The sequence below is a fragment of the Dipodomys spectabilis genome, unplaced genomic scaffold (assembly GCF_019054845.1).
Source record: "Dipodomys spectabilis isolate Male_0828 unplaced genomic scaffold, ASM1905484v1 ptg000783l, whole genome shotgun sequence".
In the NCBI taxonomy this organism is placed as follows: domain Eukaryota; kingdom Metazoa; phylum Chordata; class Mammalia; order Rodentia; family Heteromyidae; genus Dipodomys; species Dipodomys spectabilis.
Genome location: NW_024871460.1, coordinates 3,154,549 through 3,178,017, shown reverse-complemented (window position 1 = coordinate 3,178,017; position 23,469 = coordinate 3,154,549). Strand labels below are relative to the sequence as shown.

General features: G+C 40.6%; 1 protein-coding gene across 2 annotated transcripts in view; it reads left to right on the top strand.

Moving 5' to 3' along the window:
• The window catches only part of Fam91a1 (family with sequence similarity 91 member A1), a 46,691-nt gene extending 41,399 nt beyond the window's left edge, over window positions 1-5,292 (top strand). For both annotated transcript variants that reach the window (XM_042672909.1, XM_042672910.1), the window contains exons 21-24: window positions 291-395; window positions 1,003-1,126; window positions 2,305-2,374; window positions 3,637-5,292. In XM_042672909.1, the coding sequence (XP_042528843.1) occupies window positions 291-395; window positions 1,003-1,126; window positions 2,305-2,374; window positions 3,637-3,822 (485 nt within the window). In that variant the 3' untranslated portion in view covers window positions 3,823-5,292. The remainder of the gene's footprint in view (window positions 1-290; window positions 396-1,002; window positions 1,127-2,304; window positions 2,375-3,636) is intronic.
• The last annotated feature ends 18,177 nt before the right edge of the window (window positions 5,293-23,469 follow it).

The window sequence follows — 23,469 nt, the reverse complement described above, 5'->3', positions numbered from 1 at the left end:
TAGGAAGTAGTAGTAGATGAGCAAACAAGTAGGTAAGATCTAGGAAATAAGATTTAGTAGATAAGATCTAGAAAGATGGCTTTAGTTATGTTGTAAAGGAAAGCCTAAACTTGAGTTCTGCCTAGGAGCCAGGACACTACCAAGCATCCTTAGGGGACAAAAGTTGTTTCTTTGACAGAAAATATCATTACTGCTGTCATTACTATTGCTTGCAGTCCTCTTTATGTTAGGATTGGTTTATTGAGAGTTCTGGCTGACTACTAGAATCCTAATACTGTTTGTCTTTGAAGGAGAACCCGATCTGGCTTCTTGCTCAGATGTACATGGGAGCACAGAGTCATTTGAAATGGTCATTGAGGAAGCCACTGTGGATGTGATAACAAAACAAAACTCTGGTAAGATGTTAAAAATGCGTTGCAGTTTCATTAGACTAGTTTCTCGGGCTTTACTTTTTTGTTAAGCCATTTGTCTGATACTTGTTCGAATGATCCACAGTAGGCTTTTAAAATATGAATTCTCTATGAATTATTTGCATATATTTAGAATAAGAATTCTAGCAGTATAAAGTTATAACCTCAGAATAATGACTTCATCTTCACTATTCTTGTGGTAAATATTTTTCTATATTCATTCTCTCATCTTTTGCAATATCTTTTTTTTTTTTTTTTGCACATGCCTACTTTGAACATTTGGTGAAAGCTGTGTGCTTCTCCCAGATGCATGTATACAGTCAAAAGATAGATGCTTGTGTTTTGAGGTTATTTGACTGATGGAATCCCATCTCCTTATCCTTAGCAAGCCCCTGGTAGCTATCACTGGGGTGGGAGTCCCCCATGGCTCACGTTTCTCTGTGTGTGTGTGTGTGTGTGTGTGTGTGTGTGTGTGTGTGTGTGTGTGTGTGTGTGTGTGTGTGTGTGTGTGTGTGTGTGTGTGTGTGTGTGTGTGTGTGTGTGTGTGTGTGTGTGTGTGACCTTGACAGTAAGTCTTGTATCTCATTTTTAGGTACCACTGTAGAAGCAGATTGGGTTCCTCTTGAGCTGTGCTTTGGAATTCCTTTATTCAGTTCTGAATTAAACCGGAAAGTGTGTCAGAAAATTGCTACACATGGTCTTTGCAGAAAAGAGAGGTGAGTGCATATATTCATTTTCAAGAGAGGTTATTGTTTTTGTCTCGGCTTTGCACTCTTGCTTGGCTTTTTCACATTCACTTATGGCTGGTGCTCTACTACTTGAGCCATGTCTACTTCTGGCTTCTTGCTAGCTAATCAAGATAAGAGTCTCTTGGGATTGTCTGCTCGGGCTGGCAGTCTGAGCCTCTTGCATCTAGTGTCCCGCACATCTTCAGGGTGTCAATGAAGTTACTATTTCTTACTGTTTTTATTCTATACATGAACATTGTAATTGCCTTGTAGACAATTGATCATTGAATAAAAATTAGATGTTTAAGTGTTTTTACAAAATTAAATTTTGGTAGGTCAGATGACAATCATAAGCAAACATGCTGGCAAAGTGCTATGGTAATTTATGCACTAGGTTTGGTGAAGGTGTGGCGAAATGGGCAGGTAGGGTATGAATCTAGTTTTAAATACAAAAATACTTATAGAAAATTCTTCTTGTAAAAAAAAAGAAAATTCCTCTTTCTCAGCATATTATACACTCCAGGTATATTAATAATAATGGCCTCATGTTAGAATTGAAATGACTTTCTAAAATTTTCCCTATTTCTCCATTTTCTGAAATGAGCACATATTGCTTTTTAGTGTGATATATAGGTTTGGTGTCATTTACCAACTGATCCTTTGGAGGTGGTTGCTCAGAGTTGATATGGTTGCACATTATACTTATTTCAAAATGGCCCTTTTAAACACTATTCTATTTAAACTTCATATTATTAGAACAGGCAAAAGTTTAATGAAACATTGAAAAAATATACATTTTTTAAAATTTATGTGCCAGGAGCTAGTGGCTCATGCCTGTAATCCTAGCAATTTAGGAGGCTGAGGTCTGAGGATCACAGTTTGAAGCCAGCCAGGGCAGGAAAGTCTGTGAGACTCTTATCTCCAATTAACTACTAGAAAACCAGATGTGGCACTGTGGCTCAGAGTGGTAGAGTGCTAGCCTTCAGCAAAAGAGATCAGGGACAGCACCCAGGCCCCGAGTTCAAGGCCCATGACTGAGACAACAAGAAAAATTATGTAATTATTAGATTGTATATCCATACATAGATACACTTAAATAGCTAAAATCTTCGAATTTTACTTTGTGACATTATATTTATCTTAAACCTTTAATCTCATTTTTTTAGCCTTCAAAATCTCTTACATTCCAGTAGAAAACTCTCTCTGCAAGTCCTTAACTTCGTTCACTCATTCCAGGTAACAAACCCCCAACAACCCCAGATGGCATTTGTATAGAACTTTAAGTATATAGACTCCCTCCATGCTTGTTGAGTTTCTATAGCATCAAAATATGAAATAAGCATTAATTTCATTTTGTGAACAATGACTCTGAGATTCAAGAAGTTAATTGCCTTGTACATTTCACTGGCCGAGGTCTTCATAGACCTAAGCTGGAACTGTAGGTTCCATGTAGTGTTTTGTTCAGCAGAGTTGTGTTGAGTTTGGCTGCAGCCATGTACCATGCTAGGAGCTGGGGTGCAGGTGTGCTAACTTCCACTAATGCCTTCACTGCTGGTGAGGCATCTGCTATGCCAGTGAAGGTTGATGCTGTGGACCAAGTAGAGCCAAGGATATTGAGGACTTGATATGTAGACTTTTAGGATGGACTATTTATGTTTTGAATATTTGATCCAATGTTAGAGATCGTATTTGAAGTTTTATTTACTCATTCATTCAGACTTAAGTCTACCCTGTACTAGACCCTTTGCCAAGCGCCAGGGAATGGTGACATGTAAGACTAACAGAACATGTAGAGTTCTGTAGGACAACAGTCAAACATTAAAATATGTGAGTAACTATGTTTTAGACTTTGAAGAAGTCATACTGTGATGGAATCTGAAGGAATACCTCATTTAAAAATAGAGATAGAAGCTGATTCCTACAGATGGAAAAGGGTATTCCAGGCAGAGCCTAGGAGATACTAAGATAGAATGAGGAGAGGTGAGCATGATATATGTAAACTTGAGAAACCTTCAACTGCAGAAATTGTTCTGAACCAGAAAAAGCCAGGAGTGGCGCTGTGGCTTGAGTGGTGGAATGCTAGCCTTGAGCTGAAGAGCTGAGGGACAGCGCCCAGGCCCAGAGCACAAGACCCACAACTGACCAAAAAGAAAAAAAAAAGAAATTGTTCTGAACTCAGTGTTGTAACAGATTTTTTTTTAATTAAATTTTTTTTTTTTTAGCAGTGTTCTCCTGATAGCTGATAACTTTGTAGTAGGGCCAGTTTCCGAGAGCTAACTTTTGTAATCTTAGCTTTTATTATGTCTGCTTCCAAGCACTTACTACAGTATAACTTGTTAGGTTGGTTGGGCAGATTTTGCATCTCCTGTAATATTTTGATTCCCATGAACATTTCTCAGGTAGTCAAGTTCTATCTCAGTTACAGTAAGTAAGTGGTTATGGGGTGTAGTATTGGCAAAACTGAATGTGGACATTCCTCTTGTTCCTTGGTCCTTTAGGAAGGTGCTTCATCACTGGACATTCACACAGAACCCAGCTTTTCAAGTTTGCTTTCACAGTCATCCTGTGCTGATGTGGGAGTTCCACTTCCTGCAAAAAACTTAATATTTAAAGATGGCGTCTTATCAGAATGGAATGGACGATCACCTTCCTCACTTCTTATTGCCAATCTCCATTTGCAGTAATCTGATTACATCATCTTTTGCTCACCCTTCCTGCCTTTTTTCTTTCTTAATGTTAGCTTTGTAGTGACAGCCACTAAAAAGCTGCTGATGCTGCGGCGCAGTTCTTGCCTTGCCTGATCTGATGTTAAGTGTTTGGGGACGTGTTCATGTTTTCTGAAGAGTTGTTCAGTATCGTACATCTGATCACAAAAAAGTGCTTTTTAGCAGCCACACTGTATTTTTTACCTTACGACAATCTGCATTTTTTTTTCTAAAACTAAGGATATACTTTATAGGCTTTATGATGACTGTTATGTTTATAAGCAGTCACTGAATATTGCAATGGTAATTTTATATGTTAGTTTATCAGACATAAATCTTGTTTAATTTTATATTTTGTTATCTACATTTTAGGGGATCAAGGGAGAGACAGGACTCTTCAAGGCTTCTTGATACTTAAAGTAGTAAACCTGTAAAACAGTAAACATCCATTATTGAGAAATGGTATGATGGGGCATTAAGAATTCCTGTGAGGTCTGTAAATTATGTATATTAATTGAACATAATTGAAGGTATGTAAATCAGCATAGTTTGTGTATAACTTAACCTTGATTTATAAGATCTTAATTCTGACTATTCACTGACATCCCATGAGGAGCTTTGGAAAACATTCTATTTTTAAACGATGTTTATATGTGGACTTCAGTTGTCACTCACTGTGGGCTTTATATTTTCATAGAGTCTTTATGGAAAAATAGAATTTATTTTCCACTCATAGCTGAGACTGCTGCATGTCTGATATTTTGTTTGTTTTGTAGCTTTACCAATGAATTGTTTGGGAAATTGAAGGGTTGTAATTTTAGTTTAGCACTACATATTAAAAGTAATAAGAATATGTCTTTGGATTAAAACACTTCATTGATAAGCCTAGTTTGAAGATATATTCTTAATTTGTATCTCAAATTTATGTTGATAGTTTTGGAGGAAATGAAAAGTTGAAAAATTTCAGTGTATTTCTTGAGTCACTGATTCTTTTAGTAATTCACATGTTAATTAGACAATTACAATCACCTTTTAGACTTTTCAAGTTACCTTCCTTGGGAAGTTAGTGCAGTGTTGTAGTTTACTTTAGTTGTCTAATAGGGAAATGGTTTGTTAGTTTAAAATTGTAACCAAACTAACTGGCTAAAAGCATTTATCTAAAACACTTAAAACATTAGGAAATTTGGGAATGTGATAGCCTAACTTTTTTGCTGATTAATTTTGTTATTTATCGAAATGATATTTGTGTATTTAACATACTTCTGGAAGTATATGCTTTTCTTAAAACTGTTAACATACCCATACATTTAATACCTTGATCTCTCTAGGATTGGATATTTTGGAGCAGGTTACTTTTGGCACAGGCAGTACTGTGGTTCAGTTAAATGTGATAATGTTTAGTTTGCTACTTTGTCTTACATAAGGTAGAAACCATGTGTATGTTTGTCTGTAAAAAGAAAAATGGATACTAATATTAAAATAATTTCTTATGACTGTGAGCCACTCATTGTTTTTTCAGTAATCAATACTGTACATTCCTAGTGCTATTAGTTATGTATGTATGAAACTTTCACAGTTTTTCAACTGAAAGTTGTATTTCTTTTGATCAGGGCTTTTAATAATCTCACTTTAATTTGCCTCATTTGAATTAATTATAGTTATTTATTCTTGTATTAACCATCTAAGCCAATTGTATTACATGTATACTAATAAAGAACTGAACATTTGTAGTTCTTGACAGCGAACCCAGTTATTGCTTAAAATATGGGAGTAATGTGCTTTCATATTTCCTTTAGAAATAATGGAGAAAGAAATAGAGTTAATAATGATCATGAACTTCAGGGAGAGTACTGACAAGACATGGGTTCAGCTGTGGCTTCTGGGGTTGAATGAGCAGTGTGTGTTCCAGTGTATTCACCAGGTGCTCAGCTGAAGACCTCATACTGTTACAGAGGGAGGGTTTGTTTTTTAGAGCTTTGAGTGAAATGGGAAATGCTGATGTTAGTGAATGTGGCTTTGTTTTACTCATGTAAAAATGCACCTCTTAAGTCTTACAGTTGCTGATACAGTTCAACAGAAAATAAATTTAAAATATAGACTTTGTTACTTGCCAAAGAAGATTCATGGAAAAATGTTACCTAATTATTTTGCAAATGTTTAAATCATTTGGCCTTGTACCACCCTCTCTTGTTTGTTTTTTCCCCCACCCCTTACTGAAGCTTAATCTGTGGTAAGCAAACATTTTTCAGGAACTAAGGGGAAAAAAGCTAAAGAAGAAAATGGCAAAGAATTTAGTTGGGCTAGGATTTCATCTTTCAAATGGATCTGAAGAAAGGCAATTTAATGTCATTTACAAATAAAGTCATCTGATTTTCTTAACCCCTTAAAAATAATGTTATCAGATGATTTTATATGTATCTTGGGGTGAATAATAGTGATATCTTTTACTTGATACTTTGTCTTTTTCTGCCATTCATGTTTTTTTTTTAATGTTCAGTATTTCAAACACAGTTTGTATTAAAAGATTTTAAAGTACCAAAACTATATCTGAGTACAGTGGATTGTTTTTTTGTCATGATGTTAATATTATAAAATGAGATGTATAAAATGTTGTCAATTTGATTATTGGCACATATAACATGTTTACAAATAAACTGTGGTGTTGATCAAATTCCTGTGAAAATGTGTGTAATCTGGAAATCGATTCCTTAATTTTAAATACAGCTATGCTTTCAGTTACCGTGTCCTTTCTGTGGATTTTTTTTTTTTTGTCAGTTGTGGGGCTTGAACTCTGGGCTCAGCTCTTCAAGGCTAGTGCTCGCTCTACCACTTAAGCCACAGTGCTGCTTCTGGTTTTCTGGTGGCTTATTGGAAATAAGAGTCTCAGGACTTTTCCTGCCTGGGCTGGCTTTGAACTATGATCCTCAGATCTCAGCCTCCTGAGAAGCTAGAATTACAGGTGTGAGCCACCGGTGTCTGGCATGTGCTTGCTTTTTTTTTTTTTTTTCTTGGCATCTTTTTTATTTTGTACAAATTTCATGCTTACTCTAAAGTAGAGATAGTCCGGACATAGTTGTATACCCTTTACTAAGCCTTACCTAATTTGAATACTTTATATGATCATTTGCACAATTGAACACCTCTATAAAACTACAGTCTTTTAGTAATGCTCTCCTGTTTTGAGCTAACGCATCACCCTCCTCCTCAGCAGCCTGGTCTTGTATCCTCCACACTTCTATAGTTTTCCAAGACTGTGACACCAGGCAGAGCACTGGGCTGTTCCTTTGTAAGATGTGCCTCAGTGTGGGTTTATCTGACATTGTCTCATGATTAGATTTTGGCTTTTATCAGGAAGAACACCACTGAGGCTGGTGCGTCCTTTCCAGTGTACCATATGGGGTATCTGGTGTCAGGCAATTTGTTGGTGATTTTCTCTGTTAAGATCATGTCTGCTGGGGTTTCTGCTGTTAAATTACTTTTTTCCACCTTGATCATCTGCCCTTTGGAAGAGTCACCAAGGCAAGCACACATGAATGAAGAAAAAACTTTACTTTCTGGAGGGAGAGTATTTTCAGAGTTGTTTAAAGAAAACTTGTTCTTTTCATTTTGAAATGTATTCCATCCTTTCTATTAGTGTGAACTCAGGACTATTGTCCTTTCAGTTAAAATGCAATGCTGTTGTCAGTTAATTTGTTGTACAAATATCTCAGCTTTAGCCATGGCTTTTCTAACAACTCCAAAGTTCTTTCAGTGTCCTCTCTTTTTCTTTTTTTAATTTCAAACTGTCTTTGCTTTGGTAGCCTTAAACCAGCCATTTTTCCAAGAAGTTTTGGTTTATCAGAGAACAGTTCCATTTAGGATTTTTCAGTTCAGTACAGCATGGAACTGATACAGATTGTGTAGAAAGTGTAGTTCCAAGTTTTGTGTTTTGTGACATGAGATATGTCCCTCTGTTAGTCCCAGTCAGCCGTGCAGTCACAAGGAGAGCGCTGACTGCATGCACCTGCTGTGTGCTAAGCGGTAGGGCGTGTTCAGTGCATGTCAACCTCCAGTGAGTTCAGTGTATGGAGTGATAAGCACATAATGGAAAAGATAAGAGAGGAGCTAGGTACCAGAAATGATGCAGATGGTAAGATAAAAGCATTGGGAATATGGAAATACACGTTTAATTGGGAGCAGAAAAAGAGCCTGGCTAGGCAATTGGGGAAACTCTCCCTGCCCCCACCCCCAGGTTTTGCATCCCTGGTAGCCTTGAGGAGTAGAGGGTGTTGACATGAGACATCAACTCAGGGCCCATTCCCTGAGGCAGGGAAGATTTGCACGTGAGTGGCAGATGACCCCAAAGGGCTGCATGTACCTAGAATGGATACCCAGTGAGACAAAGCTCAAGAGCTTGTCCTGCAGGCTGTATGGGGTCTCTTGAGTGTGGGGATCTGATATGGGCTGTGGGTGTCCAGTGATCTTGAGAATTACATAGCTCTCTTCTGTAGAGACACCATAACCTCAACACAGTCCACCCCTCCCCCAGGGGTCACTTTTCTGTCTACAAAGAGCTCTGCTTATTAAGATTTTTTGCCCTTGAAACTAACGAGATGAAGGACCTGATCTAAGTTTTGCAGGTTTTCAGTATTAGTACCAATCAATGTCTCACATGGAGGCAAACATTACTTCAAATTAGGGAAGTTGAAGGAGGTGTTAGCATCCATTAGTTTTAAAAGGGGGATTCCATTGTGACATAATGTTTCCATCCATAAATACAATGTATCCCACCCCTCTATCACTCTCCTGCTCCTCTTAAAACAATTTCAACAGGTTTCATTGTTCCATTTTCACATAGGCAAATAATCCATTTGAGCATCTTCATCCTCCCTCATTCTAAGGAGTTCAATTTTACAAAGGAATTAGGCCCTAATGGGTCAGAAGACAAAGATATAAAAGGAAAGACAACAAGGCTCAAAGACAGGTGAGATAAATACTGGACTTCAAGTAGCTGGCTGAACCATGGTTTGGAGGCAAGTAACAACTGCATTGTTTGTGATAACAGAAAGCTAGAAACCACCCAAAAGTTGATAGGAAGGAGGAATAAATGAAGATGCCACAGTCACATGTTTATATGCAGATGTTTCTCAGAAGTGGAAATAGGTGAGCTCTTCGTAATCCTCTGAAATGGTGACACCTGTTTCTACCCATTTTTAGCATCACATGAGGATGTTAATTGTAAGTTTGGAAATTCTTTGTGGCTCTGTGTCATTACTGTTTTCTCTGGGGTATTTGGCTCTGTGGTGCATTGAGGCTTTCCTGATCAGAAGTAAGGGATGCGTGGCTCCCAGATGGGGATCATTTGAGGGCACTCACAGCTGCCTGGATCTGGAAGTGTTTTCTCTGGGCCCAGGTAAGCGCTACATGTCAGTGGTGTGGTGGGGCACTGCTCTGTTTGTGGCTTACCATGGACTTCCAGAGAGGAGTTTTCCAGTTTCTGTCCAGGCATTAGAAGCTCCAGGATCAAATCTGGGAGCTGGGAAGGGAATGGAGTCTCCACCATCAGCCCTCCAGCTTCTCTGGCATTCTCCTTTCATGGGCCTTGTTCCCTGTCAGACTCTTCTGCAGATTCCCTTTAGTGTCCTGCCTGGAGCAGGAGTTGGGGTGAGTCGATGCTCTTTAAAATGACCTTAATTTTCTGCCAATTTCCCCTTCTTGTCTCCGCAGCGCTGTCTGCTAGTCCTGGATGTCTGTTGTCTTTCTCCGTACACAGGTGACGTGGTTATAAACCTCTCTTCGTTTCACCAGTGATTGTTTCTCGTTTAATCTTGTGGTTTTAGTGAGTGTTGTCAAAAGCAAAAAGACATTTAGCATGTGTGAATCATAAATCTTCCGCCTCATGTTTTATCAAGGAACATACACAAAATTAGAGAGAATAAAATAGTGGCGCTCCGTGTGCCTTAACGCCCAGCCTCAGTAATAACTAGTTCTCTTGTCTCGTGCACAGAACATAGAAGTTATTTACACACACACGCACACCACACACACACTTTATTTTTTGTGCCAGTATTGAGGCTTGAACTCAGGAAACCTAAGCTTGACTTTTTCTGCCCACGGCTGATGCTCTATCAACTTGAACCATGTCTCTACTTCTGACTTTTTTTTGTTTTTGTTTTTTTTTTGGGTCCGGTCGTGGGGCCTGAACTCTGGGCCTGGGCGCTGTCCCTCAGCTCTTCAGCTCAAGGCTAGCACTCTACCACTTGAGCCACAGCACCACTTCCGGCTTTTTTCTTTTTGCTTATGTGGTGCTGAGGAATCGAACCCAGGGCCTCAGGCATGCAAAGCAAGCGCTCTACTACTGAGCCACCTTCCCAGCCCCTCTACTTCTGATGTTTTACTGGTTAATTAAAGATAAAATTCTCACAGACTTTCCTTTCCTGGGCTGGCTATGAGTTTCAGTCCTCAGATCTCAGGCTCCTGAGTAGCTAGGATTATAGACATGAGCCATCAGTGCTCAGCTCCCTTCAACTTTTCCCACCACTAGATGATCCTAAGGTAAAATCTGATGATCACATAACTTTATTCCATAAGTAATTGAGACTCATTCCTAATCCTGAATTATTGGAAGTCAGAGTCTCTGGGAGGACTCACACAATACCCTTACCATGCTGTTTCTACTGACAAATAACACTGGAATTAGAAGTGGATTAATTTAGGCAAAAGAATAAAAATGGTGGTCAAATTTTAAAAGACACTAGTGAGAACACTAGACCTTACTAGCATAGGTACTATAGAATAGGTAGCTAGAATAGAATTCCAGTAGCTCAGCAAACAGGAGCAAAAATTGAAAAATGGGCTTGCATGAAGGTAAAAAGCTTCTGAAGTGAAGGATGTAGTCAGTAGGCTGAAAAATCAACCTACAGAACAAGACAGTTTTGCTAGCTATACATCTGACCAGGGACTAATAACCAGAATATACAGGGAACTTAAAAAACCTGGACACTTGTAGAATCAATAACCTGAGTAATAGATGGGAAAATGAACTGAATGAACACGAAGTACACATATATATGGAGAAATGCTCAACATGGAGCTTCCTCAAAAAACTAAGAACCACTCTGCGATCCCACAATACCACTCCTGGGCATTTATCCAAAAAAATGTAAGTCAGGACATAATAGTACTTGCAGGCCATGTTCATTGTTACTCTGTTCACAATGGCAAGCTATAGAAACCAACCAGATACCCTACAACTGATGAATTGGTGGAATATTCAGCCATTCAAAAGAATAAAATTATATCATTAGGGAAATGGGTGGCTCTGAAAAAAACATATTCAAATAAGCCAGGCTCAGAAGGTCAAAGGTCACCTCTCTCTCTTTTTCTCTCTCACTCACTCATGTGGATGTTAGATCTAAAATATCATATTTGTGAACACACACAGGATCCTTGACCATAAAGATAACCAATGAGGAGTATTTATACAGGATCCTTGACCATAAAGATAACCAATGAGGAGTATTTATTTATCTAATCTCAGGCAGAATTTTTGAACAGAAATTTACCTTGATGTCATTCTTGATAATCTGTCCTTAGAACACAATTGTACAGTAAGTAAATCAAGAATGTCAAAAGGTCATGGCTGCCCAGTTAAACTTGGCTTTTAGTTTTCTTTCTCATATGTTTTGATTGTTCGCTTTTTAAGTCACCATAGAACTTCCTGGCAGGATGGGGTCAGGCCAGACAAAGCTCAGGCTGCAGCCACAGAGGGCTGAGTCTTCATGCTGACTTCCTTGGCAGGTTCTCCTCTTCCAGTGGGTGGCAGTGTTTCACTTTTTAATCCTTCTATCCTTGTCATCCTTTTAATCTTCAGAAGAAATTAATCCTCAACTTGCATAAGTGTAGCACACTTTTAAAAGGAGTAGGCACAAGTCCTTTACACCCCAACTTTCACTTCCAGCCCTTAGTTTTGTTAACGTTTTGGTTGTGTTTACTTAGAAAACAGCTTTGAGGCCATTGGGACTTGATATTCAGGACAGGCTGTGGGAACACTGTCAGGAGAATGGTCTCAGAGTGTGTTTGAATTGGCCATACTGTTAGTCTGCCCAGCCCCTGTACCTCCTCTTCTTACCTGCTTTATTCTGGGAATCACTTGTGTCCTGCATCAGGAACAAAGCCTAACTCAGCGCTGACACCACCAAGTTCAGAGGATGAGTCTATGGGACAAGAGTGTGTGAGTCAATGTAGTAGTGTAGAGAGACTCCTGAGCCTCTAACTTAATAAAAAAAAAAATCCACTTGTATTAGATTCCTATTGCTGTACAATAAATGACCACAACTTCAGTGGTTTAAAGCAACTTTATCTATCTATCTATCTGTCTGTCTATCTGTCTGTCTGTCTGTCTGCCTGCCTGCCTGTCCGTCTTTCTGTTTATTGATTGATTGATGGATGGATTGTGTGGCTATTGGGGACTGAACTCAAGGCCTCCCTTAGCCTTTTGTTTAAGGCTTGTGATCTACCACTTGAGGCACAGCTCCACTTCTATTTGGTGGCTAATTGGAGATAAGAATCTCACTGACTTTCCTGCTCAAGTTGGCTTTAAATCATGATCCTCAGATTTCAGACTTCGGAATAGCTAGAATTACAGGCATGAATCACTGGCACGTGGCAACATCCTTTTATTTATTCACAGCTCTAAGGGTCTGAGTTTGTGTATGGCTTCTTTGTGTCTGACCTCCATACCCACCTATCTTGGAACTCATATTCATACAATCTATTCATAGCAGTGCCAAAATAAGTATTAAGTTGATTAACAGAATTACTAACATATACCAGGGGTAGGGTCTTGGGAGCTGCTATAAACTGATGTTTGCAACTACCCCAAGGTCATAGGTTGATGGTGTTAGGAGACAGGGATTGGGGGAGGTGACTGAAGTCTGGAGGGCAGAGACCTTGTGAATAGCATTGGTCCCTTTATAAAAAGGGACCCTAGGTTATGGGCCATCATAGTGAGAAGACAGTTGGCTGTGAACCAGGAAGCTGTCACCACACATTGAATCTTCCAGAACTTTGTGGGACTTTGTGGAGTTTCCATAATGGGGAGAAATAAATCTCTGTAGTTTATAAGCCAACTAGACTATGGTATTTTGTTACAGCAGCCAGAGAAAATGAAGACAAAATCTGTCTTAGAATTCTACCACAATATGGTGTTAGTTCCTGCCCTCAAGGGGAATTCAGGGAGGGAATTCTCTTTGGGTAAACTAGGGGAAAAGGTGCCATTTGAATAGCTTCAGTAAGCTGATCTGAGGATCACCCCAGTCAACAAAGTCTGTTAGACTCTTATCTCCAATTAACAACCAGGAAACCAGAAATGGTGCTGTGTCCCAAAGTGGTGCTAGCCTTGAGCATGAAGCGCTTTATGTAACTAACCCCTCTGTAATCACCTTTGGGAAAAAAAGAATTGCATCAGTTTATCAAGCAGTAGCTTAAAGCAATAGCTAATGTTTATCAAGCAGTAGTTATGGACCAAGTTCTTTACATGTAGCATCTTACTGGAAACTTGCAGGGGAATGATCATGATCTGAAATGATACTTCAGGAATCAGGATGGCCAGGTTTTGCCTGGACTCCATCATCTCTCTCCTGTGAGTGTGGAGCGTCTTTGTAGGACTATCCCCAGTAAGAAGCAACTACAGAATGGGAAACAGCCTTGCCCCAGTGCAGAGCTAAGGGCTGGGTCAGGAACATGACTTAGGTATACCAAAGCAAATGTTCCTAGCCAAAATGATGAGATCTAGAGAATGTGAAGAAGGAATATGACCTTGTCTATGCGTGGGAAACAGACATTGGACAGTTTCCAGCACAGAAAATGGAGGCTGGAAGAGGGTGAGTCCCAGAGAGGTGGGAGGGGAGAGGGAGAGTTAGAGAGGGAGGAAGAGATGGCAAGAGGGAGGGGAGAGGAGAGGAGAGAGGAAAGGAAGGAGAGAGGAGAAAGTCAGTTCTGGGATCCTCTGATGGCTGTAACCTTGGTGGTCAGTGGATGTGGGCTTTTGATGAATAGTTAGCCATTGTGTCTCCTGTACTTCTTCCTCAAATGCATACATAACTAACACCATTTTGGTGACTACTATCCAGCCTGCAAATGAAATAAGTCTGTGATTTAAAGAAGCTTATAGGACTCAGGCTCAGGACTCTATCATTAAAGAACTAGCTAGTCTATGATTGAGGAACTAGCGTCTGAGTTTCCTTCCCTGGCTGCATTTTGGAGACTGAGACCTTCCAGCACTGAGCACTGCCAAGGCAGCTTTAAAGCAAAGGAACTCTGCCGGGACGCAGCATATCCCCGGCTTAACAAGCTCATTTTTTAGTTTCAGTTACTTTGTCTTGAATGATGGAGTTAGAGCTGTTTCTTTTGCTTCTAGCAGTTCCATACAAAGGACAAGTAACAGTGCAGCTGCACTTGTTCTCAGAGGAGGGGATAGTCTAGAAACTTGGATCATTGGGTCATTCATTCCCAAACACTGAATGCCTTCTTGTTTTCCACACACGATTTTAGAAGCTGAAGATGGAGTAGCAGCAGTTAAACAAGGCAGACAGAAATCGCTGACCCTTCACAGGTCTTATATCCCAAGGGAAAAGGGACAAAAAGAGACAAAGACGTAAAATATTGTCAGGCATAGTAGTGTGCGACTGTAATCTCAGCTACTCTAAAGTCTGAGGCGGGAGAATCTAGCCCTTCTGCTTCTACCAAAGTTAGTGAGACCCTATTTCAAAACAAAAATGCAAGCTAAAGGGGTAAGGAGGTAGTTCAGGTAGTAGAGAACTTGCCTAGCATTCATAAAGCATTGAGTTCAAATTTCAGACTGAAATAAAAAAGATTCAATAAAGCCTGTGCAGTGAGGAAGGTGGCAAAGCCATTGCAGTTTGGCCGAAAGGGGAGGTTTTGGTCACAGGCTCACTATCTTAGTGCCTTAAGAAAATACCACAAGGGGCTAGCTACTCAGGAGGCTGAGATCTGAGGATCACCATGCAAAGCCAGCCCTGGCAGGAAGGTCTGTGAGACTCTTATCTTCAATTAAATATCAGAAAACTGGAAGTGGTGCTGTGGCTCAAGTGGTAGAGCACTTGCCTTGAGATGAAGAGCTGAGGGACAGTGCCCAGGCCCAGAGTTCAAGCCCTACAACCGACAAAAAAAAAAAAAAAAAACAAGGGTGAGAATATTGAAGGAAGTGACAACTCCTTTGTATAACTACTTAATGCTAATTTTAAAAAGTTATAATACAATAATAATTAAAATATTGCCAATAAAAATAAAAAAGTAGTACCATAAATGGGGACCAAAGCGGGCTCCATTTCCTTCCGAACAGCTGAGAAACACAACCAGGGACTGGCCCACAAGAAGTATGTGAATTCTGGGAATCCCAGTTATAAATGTGATTAGTCTGCAGATATCTGTGGAAAAGCAAGTTAATGAACAATTTTTGATTCTCTACAAGTACCCAGAGATACGTGAATTGTGGCATATCCTCAAAGTTAATTATTTCATCAACCTCTAACTACAGTTGGTTATTTTAGTTGTTACAATTATGGTGTTCTTTTTCTTCCACACAAAATAGAAATATACTCTATGAACTTAAATAGATGATTACATTTTCCAAGCCCAATACAGTCATATAAAATCAATGTATTTGAAGCATTCATCATTTAAAAAAATCTAGCAAAGAATCAAAAACTAATGAAAAGCTTCAAAGCAAAACTGACCTAAAAGGACTTTATACATTTTGGTAGATTAGAGGAACATTTAATAAAGATTCATGTAACATATCTCTGAGAGGTGGGTTTTGGGAATTAGACTATGTTAGAACCATAGTTTGAGTAAGAGTCAGGAGTTTTGAGCAATATATTAATGATCCTCATGTCAGTCTGAGACCAAGTTTGCAAGTCATTTTGTTGGACAAATTTGCATTATACACAGAGAGAATCTTCTGCTTTCCTGTTTCTCTTCTTCCCAAAGGGTTAGTTGGAGAGGAAAAGGAGGAAGAGGAGGAGCAGGAGGAGAAGGAGGAGGAGGAGAAGGAGGAGGAAGAGGAGAAGAAAAAGGAAGAGAAGGAAGAGAAGGGCATGATGCTTATCGTCAACTCAGAGGTTTTTTTGGAAAAGAGCATTCCATCCCAAATTGATTCACACCGTGATGCAGTTCTTTTGTTAGCTCCTTGGGGTCACTGTGCCAAATTAACACAAATTGTATGGCTTGAAACAGCAGAAAATGATTCTCAGACTGGAGCCTTGAAGCTTTTGATCAAGGTATCATTAGCAGGGTCATAATCTTTGACAACAGAGTGTCAGCATTTCTTAGGGCACTTGAGGAAAGGGTGCTCAGTCAGCATGAGCTGGTGGCTCCTTTAGCTTAGGAATTGATCCAGATTGATCTACAATGGTTTAGTAATCTCATTCTTTTGTTCTGTAACTAATCTGGGAGTTTCCATGAGATCCGGTTTTGGCTAATGAAATGAAAGAAGTGTGTGTGTGTGTGTGTGTGTGTGTGTGTGTGTGTGTCTGTCTGTCTGTCTTGGGGCTTGAACTCAGGGCTTAAGTGTTGTTCCCTGAGCTTCTAGGCTAGTGCTTTACCACTTGAGCCACAGCTCTACTCTGGTGCGCATGCACGTGATTTCTCTCTTTGTGAGGAGAGACGTTTGGTTTTTTTGTTTGTTTGTTTGTTTTCTTGCTCAGAATTTGCAATGTGATGTCCGGCGATGCAGCAATCATTTTACAACCATAAATGTAAAAAAATTACCAACAACTAACGACCACGGTGGAAGACAGAGCAGGGTCCCTGGGGTCATCACCAAGCAGCTGAAGCCACATCTGGATTCCATGGTAAACATTCTTGCTTATATTTGAGACTCTCTAAATTGAGTTGTTTAGTATTTGCAGCTAAACCTATTTCTAAAAGATGCAGATCAGAAAGTAAAGAATTACGGTACCTAAACATCAAAAGGAAATGAACCCAGGCCCATTATAATTGAAGGAAATTGGTTAGCCACGTGACTAATTGTTTCCTATCAGAAATGGCAGAGGTGGGGCACGCGGCAGTGAGGCTCTCTAGAGAAACAGAACCAATAGGTTTATAGGTTATGTGTACATGTGGGTATGTGCAACCCCCTCTCCCTCCCCCCTCCCCGTTTTAACTCAAGGGATTGACCCATTAATCCTGAAATGTACAGGGCAGGCTGTGTATAGAAACTCAGGCAAGGTGTTCAGGGAACAGTCAGCAGGCAGAATTCCTTCTCTGGGAAACCTCAGTGTTAGCTCTCAGGCCTTTATGTAATCAAGTGAAATCCATTCACAGGGTCACGTGTTCAGTGTAGCCTATTATTTAACATCCATTGAGGGTAGATGTTAATCTCATCTCTAAGATGCTCACTGCAATGTTTAGACTTACGTTTGCCCAAACAGCTGGGCATCAATATCAGAGGTGACATTCCTTGGGAGAGAGGCTTGAAGTCTGATAGACAATGTCTTTCAGTGTCAAATCTGCTTTGAAGCACCTCAGGAACATAAGCATATTGTTGTGGTTCATGGGAATTTCTTTTCTTTTTCCTTTTTAATCTCTCACGGGGCTTGAACTTAGGGCCTACATGCTGTCCCTGAGCGATTCTGCTCCAGGCTCATTTTGAGCCACAGCACCACTTCTGGTTTTGGGGTAGTTAATTGGAAATGAGAGTCTTAGCAACTTTGCTGCTAGGGCTGGCTTTGAACCATGATCCTCAAATCTCAGCCTCTTGAGTAGCTAGGATTATAGGCATAAGCCACTAGTGCCTGACTCCAAATTTTCGTTTTTTGGTTGTTTTTTTTTTTGGCATGTGTGTCAGTGACAATCAATAAATAAATAGTTTTCCTTCTAATGAACAATTGGCACTAACCTTCAGGATTACTTTGTTTGATATCGGCTACAGCTTCTTTAATATTAGGAGGCAAAAGAACCAAAGCCAAGTGAGACAAGAAGTAATGTGTGTCTCTAAATAGTAGCCAGATCATGTTGGGGCACATTCTGTCTAAGACGAGCCTGAGGAGTGCAGGTAGGAGAGTGTGGGTGAGGAGGGACTGGGCGGGGAGTGGGGGTGAGCCACCTCGAACCTCAGCAGACACTTTGCACAGGCAGGGTCATGGCCATTTCCCACAAATAGCATCGTCTGTCCCCTTAAGTTAAGGCCATTGATTTGGATCTTCTGGTTTTATCTCTTTGCTTGGGTAAAGTAGTTGACAGTTTTAAGCCTGTTGGAGTGTTAGAAGCATAAGGATTTATTCACAGATTTCAGGAACCTTATAATTAAAATAACCTCTATTACCACCAAGGATCTGGGAGACATTTTCCATGTGAAGAATGGGATGTGGATGGTACTCGAGGGGAAGAAACTGTGAGCCAACAGAGCATGATGAAGATGTGGGTGACGGGAACAATTTAGGGAGGGAAAAGATCAGATGGAAAGTTCTCAGCAAGCATGAGAAAGCAGGTAATAGTTTTGGATGTAGTATTGGTTTGAGGAAATTAAGATGCTACAAATACTATGTGTGTGTGTGCGCGTGTGTGTGTGTGTGTGTGCGGGGGGGGGGCAGGTAGGGGTGTGTGTGTGTGTGCACGCATGTGTGTGGGCATGCATGAGCATGCCTACCTGGGACTTGAATTCAGCGCTTGGGTGTTATTTCCTGAGCTTCTAGGCTAGTGCTGTACCACTTGAGCCACCGCTCCACTTTGGTCTTGATAGTTAATTAGAGATAAAAATTAATTGAAAATAAGAGTTGATTGGAGATAAGCTTTTCTGCCTGGGCTGGCTTCAAATTGTGATCCTCAGATCTCCGCTTCCTGAGTAGGATTACTAGCCTCTCTCCCGCCAGTGCCCAGCTTCTAACTTGGTTTTTAAAAACTCAAACCGAAATGGAGAGGCTATCTTGATGTGTGGGAAGAGTGCTACTGTCGACTTGTCGGGCCATACCAAGCCAAGGACAAATTGGGTCTGGTGACATTAAGGTACTAAGTTACTGAGGGAAAGAAATTCAATGATGAAACAATACATTGAATAAATATAATTTGAATACTGAAGAACTATGAGGAACTGTTGGGAGAAATGAGTACAGCTTATTTTATTAATTTTCTAGAGTTTCCATAACCAAACAACATACACTGCCCAAGCAGTTTTGCTGTCTGTGTAGGACCTTGTATGTGTGTGTGTGTGTGTGTGTGTGTGTGTGTGTGTGAGAGAGAGAGAGAGAGAGAGAGACAGAGAGAGAGAGAGGAAAGGAGAGAAGAGAGCAGAAAGTCAGAGATCTGCTGTCTCCTCTTTTTATAACAATATCAATCTTATCAGAGCAATACTCGTTACCCAATATTGCCTCAATTATGTCTTTAAAATCTCTGAACAGTCACATTGGGGATTCAGACTGAGGTAGCTCCATTGTGGGGTACACAGTTCAATCTATAATACTCTTTTGCAAATATTTCTACAAGATGACAAAAGAAGATGTTGATCCATTGCAAGAAGTAAAATACCAAGGAAAAGATAAACACATAAACTAGATGCTTTTTTTTAAACCTACATACAACCATTGTATTTATTTATTTATTTTCAGGAAAAATGTTACCTAGAGTACCAATGAATACCTAGTTTGTTGCTTGTGGGGGGGGGGGTTGTCGGATGTGGGGCTTAAACTCTGGGCCTGGATGCTGTCCCTCAGCTCTTCAGCTCAAGGCTAGTGCTCTACCACTTGAGCCACAGCGCCACTTCCAGTTTTCTGGTGGTTTATTGGAGATAAGAGTCTCACAGACCTTCCTGCCCGGGCTGGCTTTGAACTGCGATCCTTAGATCTCAGCCTCCTGAGTAGCTAGGATTATGGGTGTGAGCCACAAGCACCTGGCATTTGTTGCTTTTTTAAATTCCTAGTGTTTGTAAATAGTTATAGTCTTATTATATCGTTAAATATAAGATTAAAAACAAATCTGCTTTTATGATTAAGATCAGGTTACCCATCCCCTCTTCAGTGATATTAAAACCTGCATGAGACTGCCCAACCCCCATCTCCATCTACTGCCAAAACATCGCCATCATCCCCAAAGGAAAACCCATGCCTACTAACCCAGTTCCTTTGCTTTCTACCAACGAATCTGCCTTGTGTCCTATGAACTTGCCTATTCTGGTCATTGTATAACATAGGATCCTATAATGTGTGACCTTTTATGTCTGGCTTCTTCAGGTTCATTGATGTTGGAGTATGTTTCAGCCCTTCATTCTTCTTTTATGGTGGAGTTATATCCTATTGCACATGGATGTGTATTTGTTTCTTCTATTCATCTCCTGTTGGATACTTGTGTTGTTTATGATTTGGCTATTGTGAATAGGACCATAATCTTTCACTTACTTTTGCAGGCAGCATTCTAGATTAACCTTTGTCAGCGCTAGGTTGGTAGGCATTTTGCTTTCTCCTTGAGTGATGTGTTTTAGGAGAACCTTTAGTCGGCCTGGCTTATTCTTCATCTTTCCTTTGTGGTTGAGTTGCATCATGGTCCTGTCAGGCTGGAATCTTATAGTCTTGCCTGACCCATTCCCTGCCAACTTGCTAAAAGCCAACATTCCCTGAGCAGCTGAAATTGCTCAGGGATTTTTATTTTGAGCCATAAAAGAAAATTGAAAACATTGAACAGCCAAGTTCTCAGTAAAATGCTTGGTGTTTATTACATTGGGCAGAAATGCAACAATATTCACTAGGAAATAAATGTATCCTTTTCTCCTTAAGAAAGAATCATTCTGTGTTTTCTATTTTCAAATGCCAAAGACTATTTGCTTTGAAGTGCATTGACCTTTAATAATTGGAAATGCCAGTAAAATTTATTCAACCCGTGTTTATATTCTTGTCAATTAAGCAAAGTGAACATGATAAAAGCATTTAAAAAAAATCTCAAAGATCTTTTTTTGGATAGTGAAAATAGTTGTAGATCGCATAAAAGATTTAGATAAACATAAAGGAGCTGCAGGAAACCACCTATAAATCTCAAAGACTGACCAGTGCATATTCATGAGGTTTTGTATCTGAGGCTGGTGGCAGATTTGGGGGGTTGCCTCAGAGCCCTGTCTGTGCTGCTGGCCCCTTCCTGTTCAAGAGGGTCAAGGTCAAGTCTCCCAGTGATTGCCTGTGTCAGATAACCCTGGCTAAGCATCATCTTGGCCCATCCAATTCCTTGCCTGCTTCTTCTAACATCATAGTTTGTCACCTTGATAATACAGCTCCCATCAGCTGCTTCTTTATATACGTAAGAACTTTATAAAAAAAACAAGGAACAGCCGGGCGCCGGTGGCTCACACCTGTAATCCTATCTACTCAGGAGGCTGAGATCTGAGGATCACGATTCAAAGCCAGCCCGGGCAGGAAAGTCCATGAAACTCTTATCTCCAATAAACCACCAGAAAACCAGAAGTGGCACTGTGGCTCAACGGTAGAGCACTCGCCTTGAGCTGAAGAGCACGGGGCAGCGCCCAAGCCCAGAATTCAAGCCCCACACTGACAAAAAAAAACAAAAAGAAAAACAACCCCCCCCCCACAAGAACAAGGAAAACATTTATTTTTAGATATGCAAGTGAGATGTTCTGAGCTTAAAATGACTATTTTCTAGCTGAATGAGCAACCTCCATCAATCAACCTATCCATCAGGTTGTCAATCAATCATTTTGGTCCTCTTGCACAGAAAAGGTTGTCTTACAGAAAAGGGGACAGCACTGATGGGAAATTATCAGAGTTCTGCTGTCTGGCAGCCTTCTTCTGCTTACTTGTGTTGGCTGCCCAGTCTTGATCAGCAGGCTGAGGCTGAGGGAATCTGGCAGAGCTCTCAGAATGCACGTTTACCCCAGGTCTAGCCTGGCAGCACAGACTGCTCTTCTTCCATTACACATTTCTTGAGCACCTATCAGAAAACATGTTCAGCACCATTAGCCATTAGAGAGGCACAAATTAGACCCATAAAGAAATAGTACTGTACACCTTTTAGAATGCTCAGATAAAAAGCAGTGATGGCACTAAATTGTTGGCAAGGATGTGGGGAAATGATTAGAAATGGTCTGTTAGTGGCGGGCAGGGACTCTAGAATGGTTCAGCTGCTCTGGAAAAGAGGCTCTTCCAACTCTAAAGATGCACCACAAGATCCAGCAACTGCATTCCTGGCATTTATATCAGGGAAAGGAAAATGTGGGCTTGCATAAAACTCTCCCCACAATTTTATTTATAGTCCTCAATGGGAAACAACCCAAATATCCTCCCATGGCTTAATGGTGAAACCAACCATGAGGTATCCATAAAGCAGAATACTACACAGTCTCATTTGAAGGTTTTTTTTTTTTTTTTTTTGGCATGGGGGGAGGTGGGCTGGGTGCTAATACTAGGTCTTGAACTTGGAACGCCTTGATCTTTTTTACTCAAGACTGATGTTATACCACTTGAATCACAGTTCCACTTCCAGCTTTTTTGCTGGTTTACTGGAGGTAAAAGCCACTCCAATTTGTCTGCTCTGGCTGTCTTTGAACCTTGATCCTCGGACCTCAGCCTCCTGAATCACTAGCATTATAGGCATAGGCCTCTGGCACCGACCTGTGGATTGCTCTTGTTTTTGTTTTTTGTTGATCGTGGGGCTTGAACTTGGGCCTGGACACTGTCCCTCAGCTCTTCAGCTCAAGGCCAGTACTGTACCACTTGAGCCACAGCGCCACTTCTGGTTTTCTGGTGGTTTATTGGAGTCAACAGTCTCACAGACTTTCCTGCTGGGGCTGGCTTTGAACAGTGGTCCTCAGATCTCAGCCTCCTCAGTAGCTAGGATTACAGGCATGAGCCACAGGTGCCAGTCCCCCGCCAGTACTGAGGATAGGCTGGGAATGGTCACTCTACAAATGCTTCAGAAACCGTTTGCATATTCTTAAGCCTGGAGGTAAATTAATAACAATGATCATTTAGTTGGGGGGAAGTCACTTTTCCCTGCCCTGGAGGACTGAGCAAGAGATGTGCACAAAAGTTAAACTAGATGTGGAAACCAAGGCGGGGGCCCAGAACAGGCCCAGCTGGCCCTCCTGGTGGGCGATGGTTCTACCTGGTCCATTTCAGCTGCTCTGCTGAGCCAGTTCCACTCTCTTGTGTTTTTAGAATAGCATATGCTGTTCCTTCTGCTGATACTCGCTTCCATCTTTCCACCCTTCCCCTGCCCCCAAGTAATGTATACACTTACGACTTAAACCAAACAGAAGACTATAGAGTAAGAGAGGGAAGTTCACATAAACCTCCCAGCTGCGTTCCCCAGACTTGGGTCGAGGGCGATATGATGGGTCTCCTCCCAACTTTTTTTTTTTTTTTAAAGTATATATATTTTATTGTAAAGCTACTGTACAGAGGGGTTACAGTTACATGAGTAAGGTAATGAGTACATTTCCTATTGAACATTGTTATCTCCTCCTTTGTTTTTTCCCTACCATCCCTTCCCTCCCCACATCTACAACTACCTGCCCCCCCCCCCAAGTTGTAAAGTTCGTTTTCAACATAGTGTCTTGTACATCTCATTGTTACAATGGGTCAACCTATATTCTTGCTTCAGCATTTTGTTATTTCCCTTCCCCTCCCC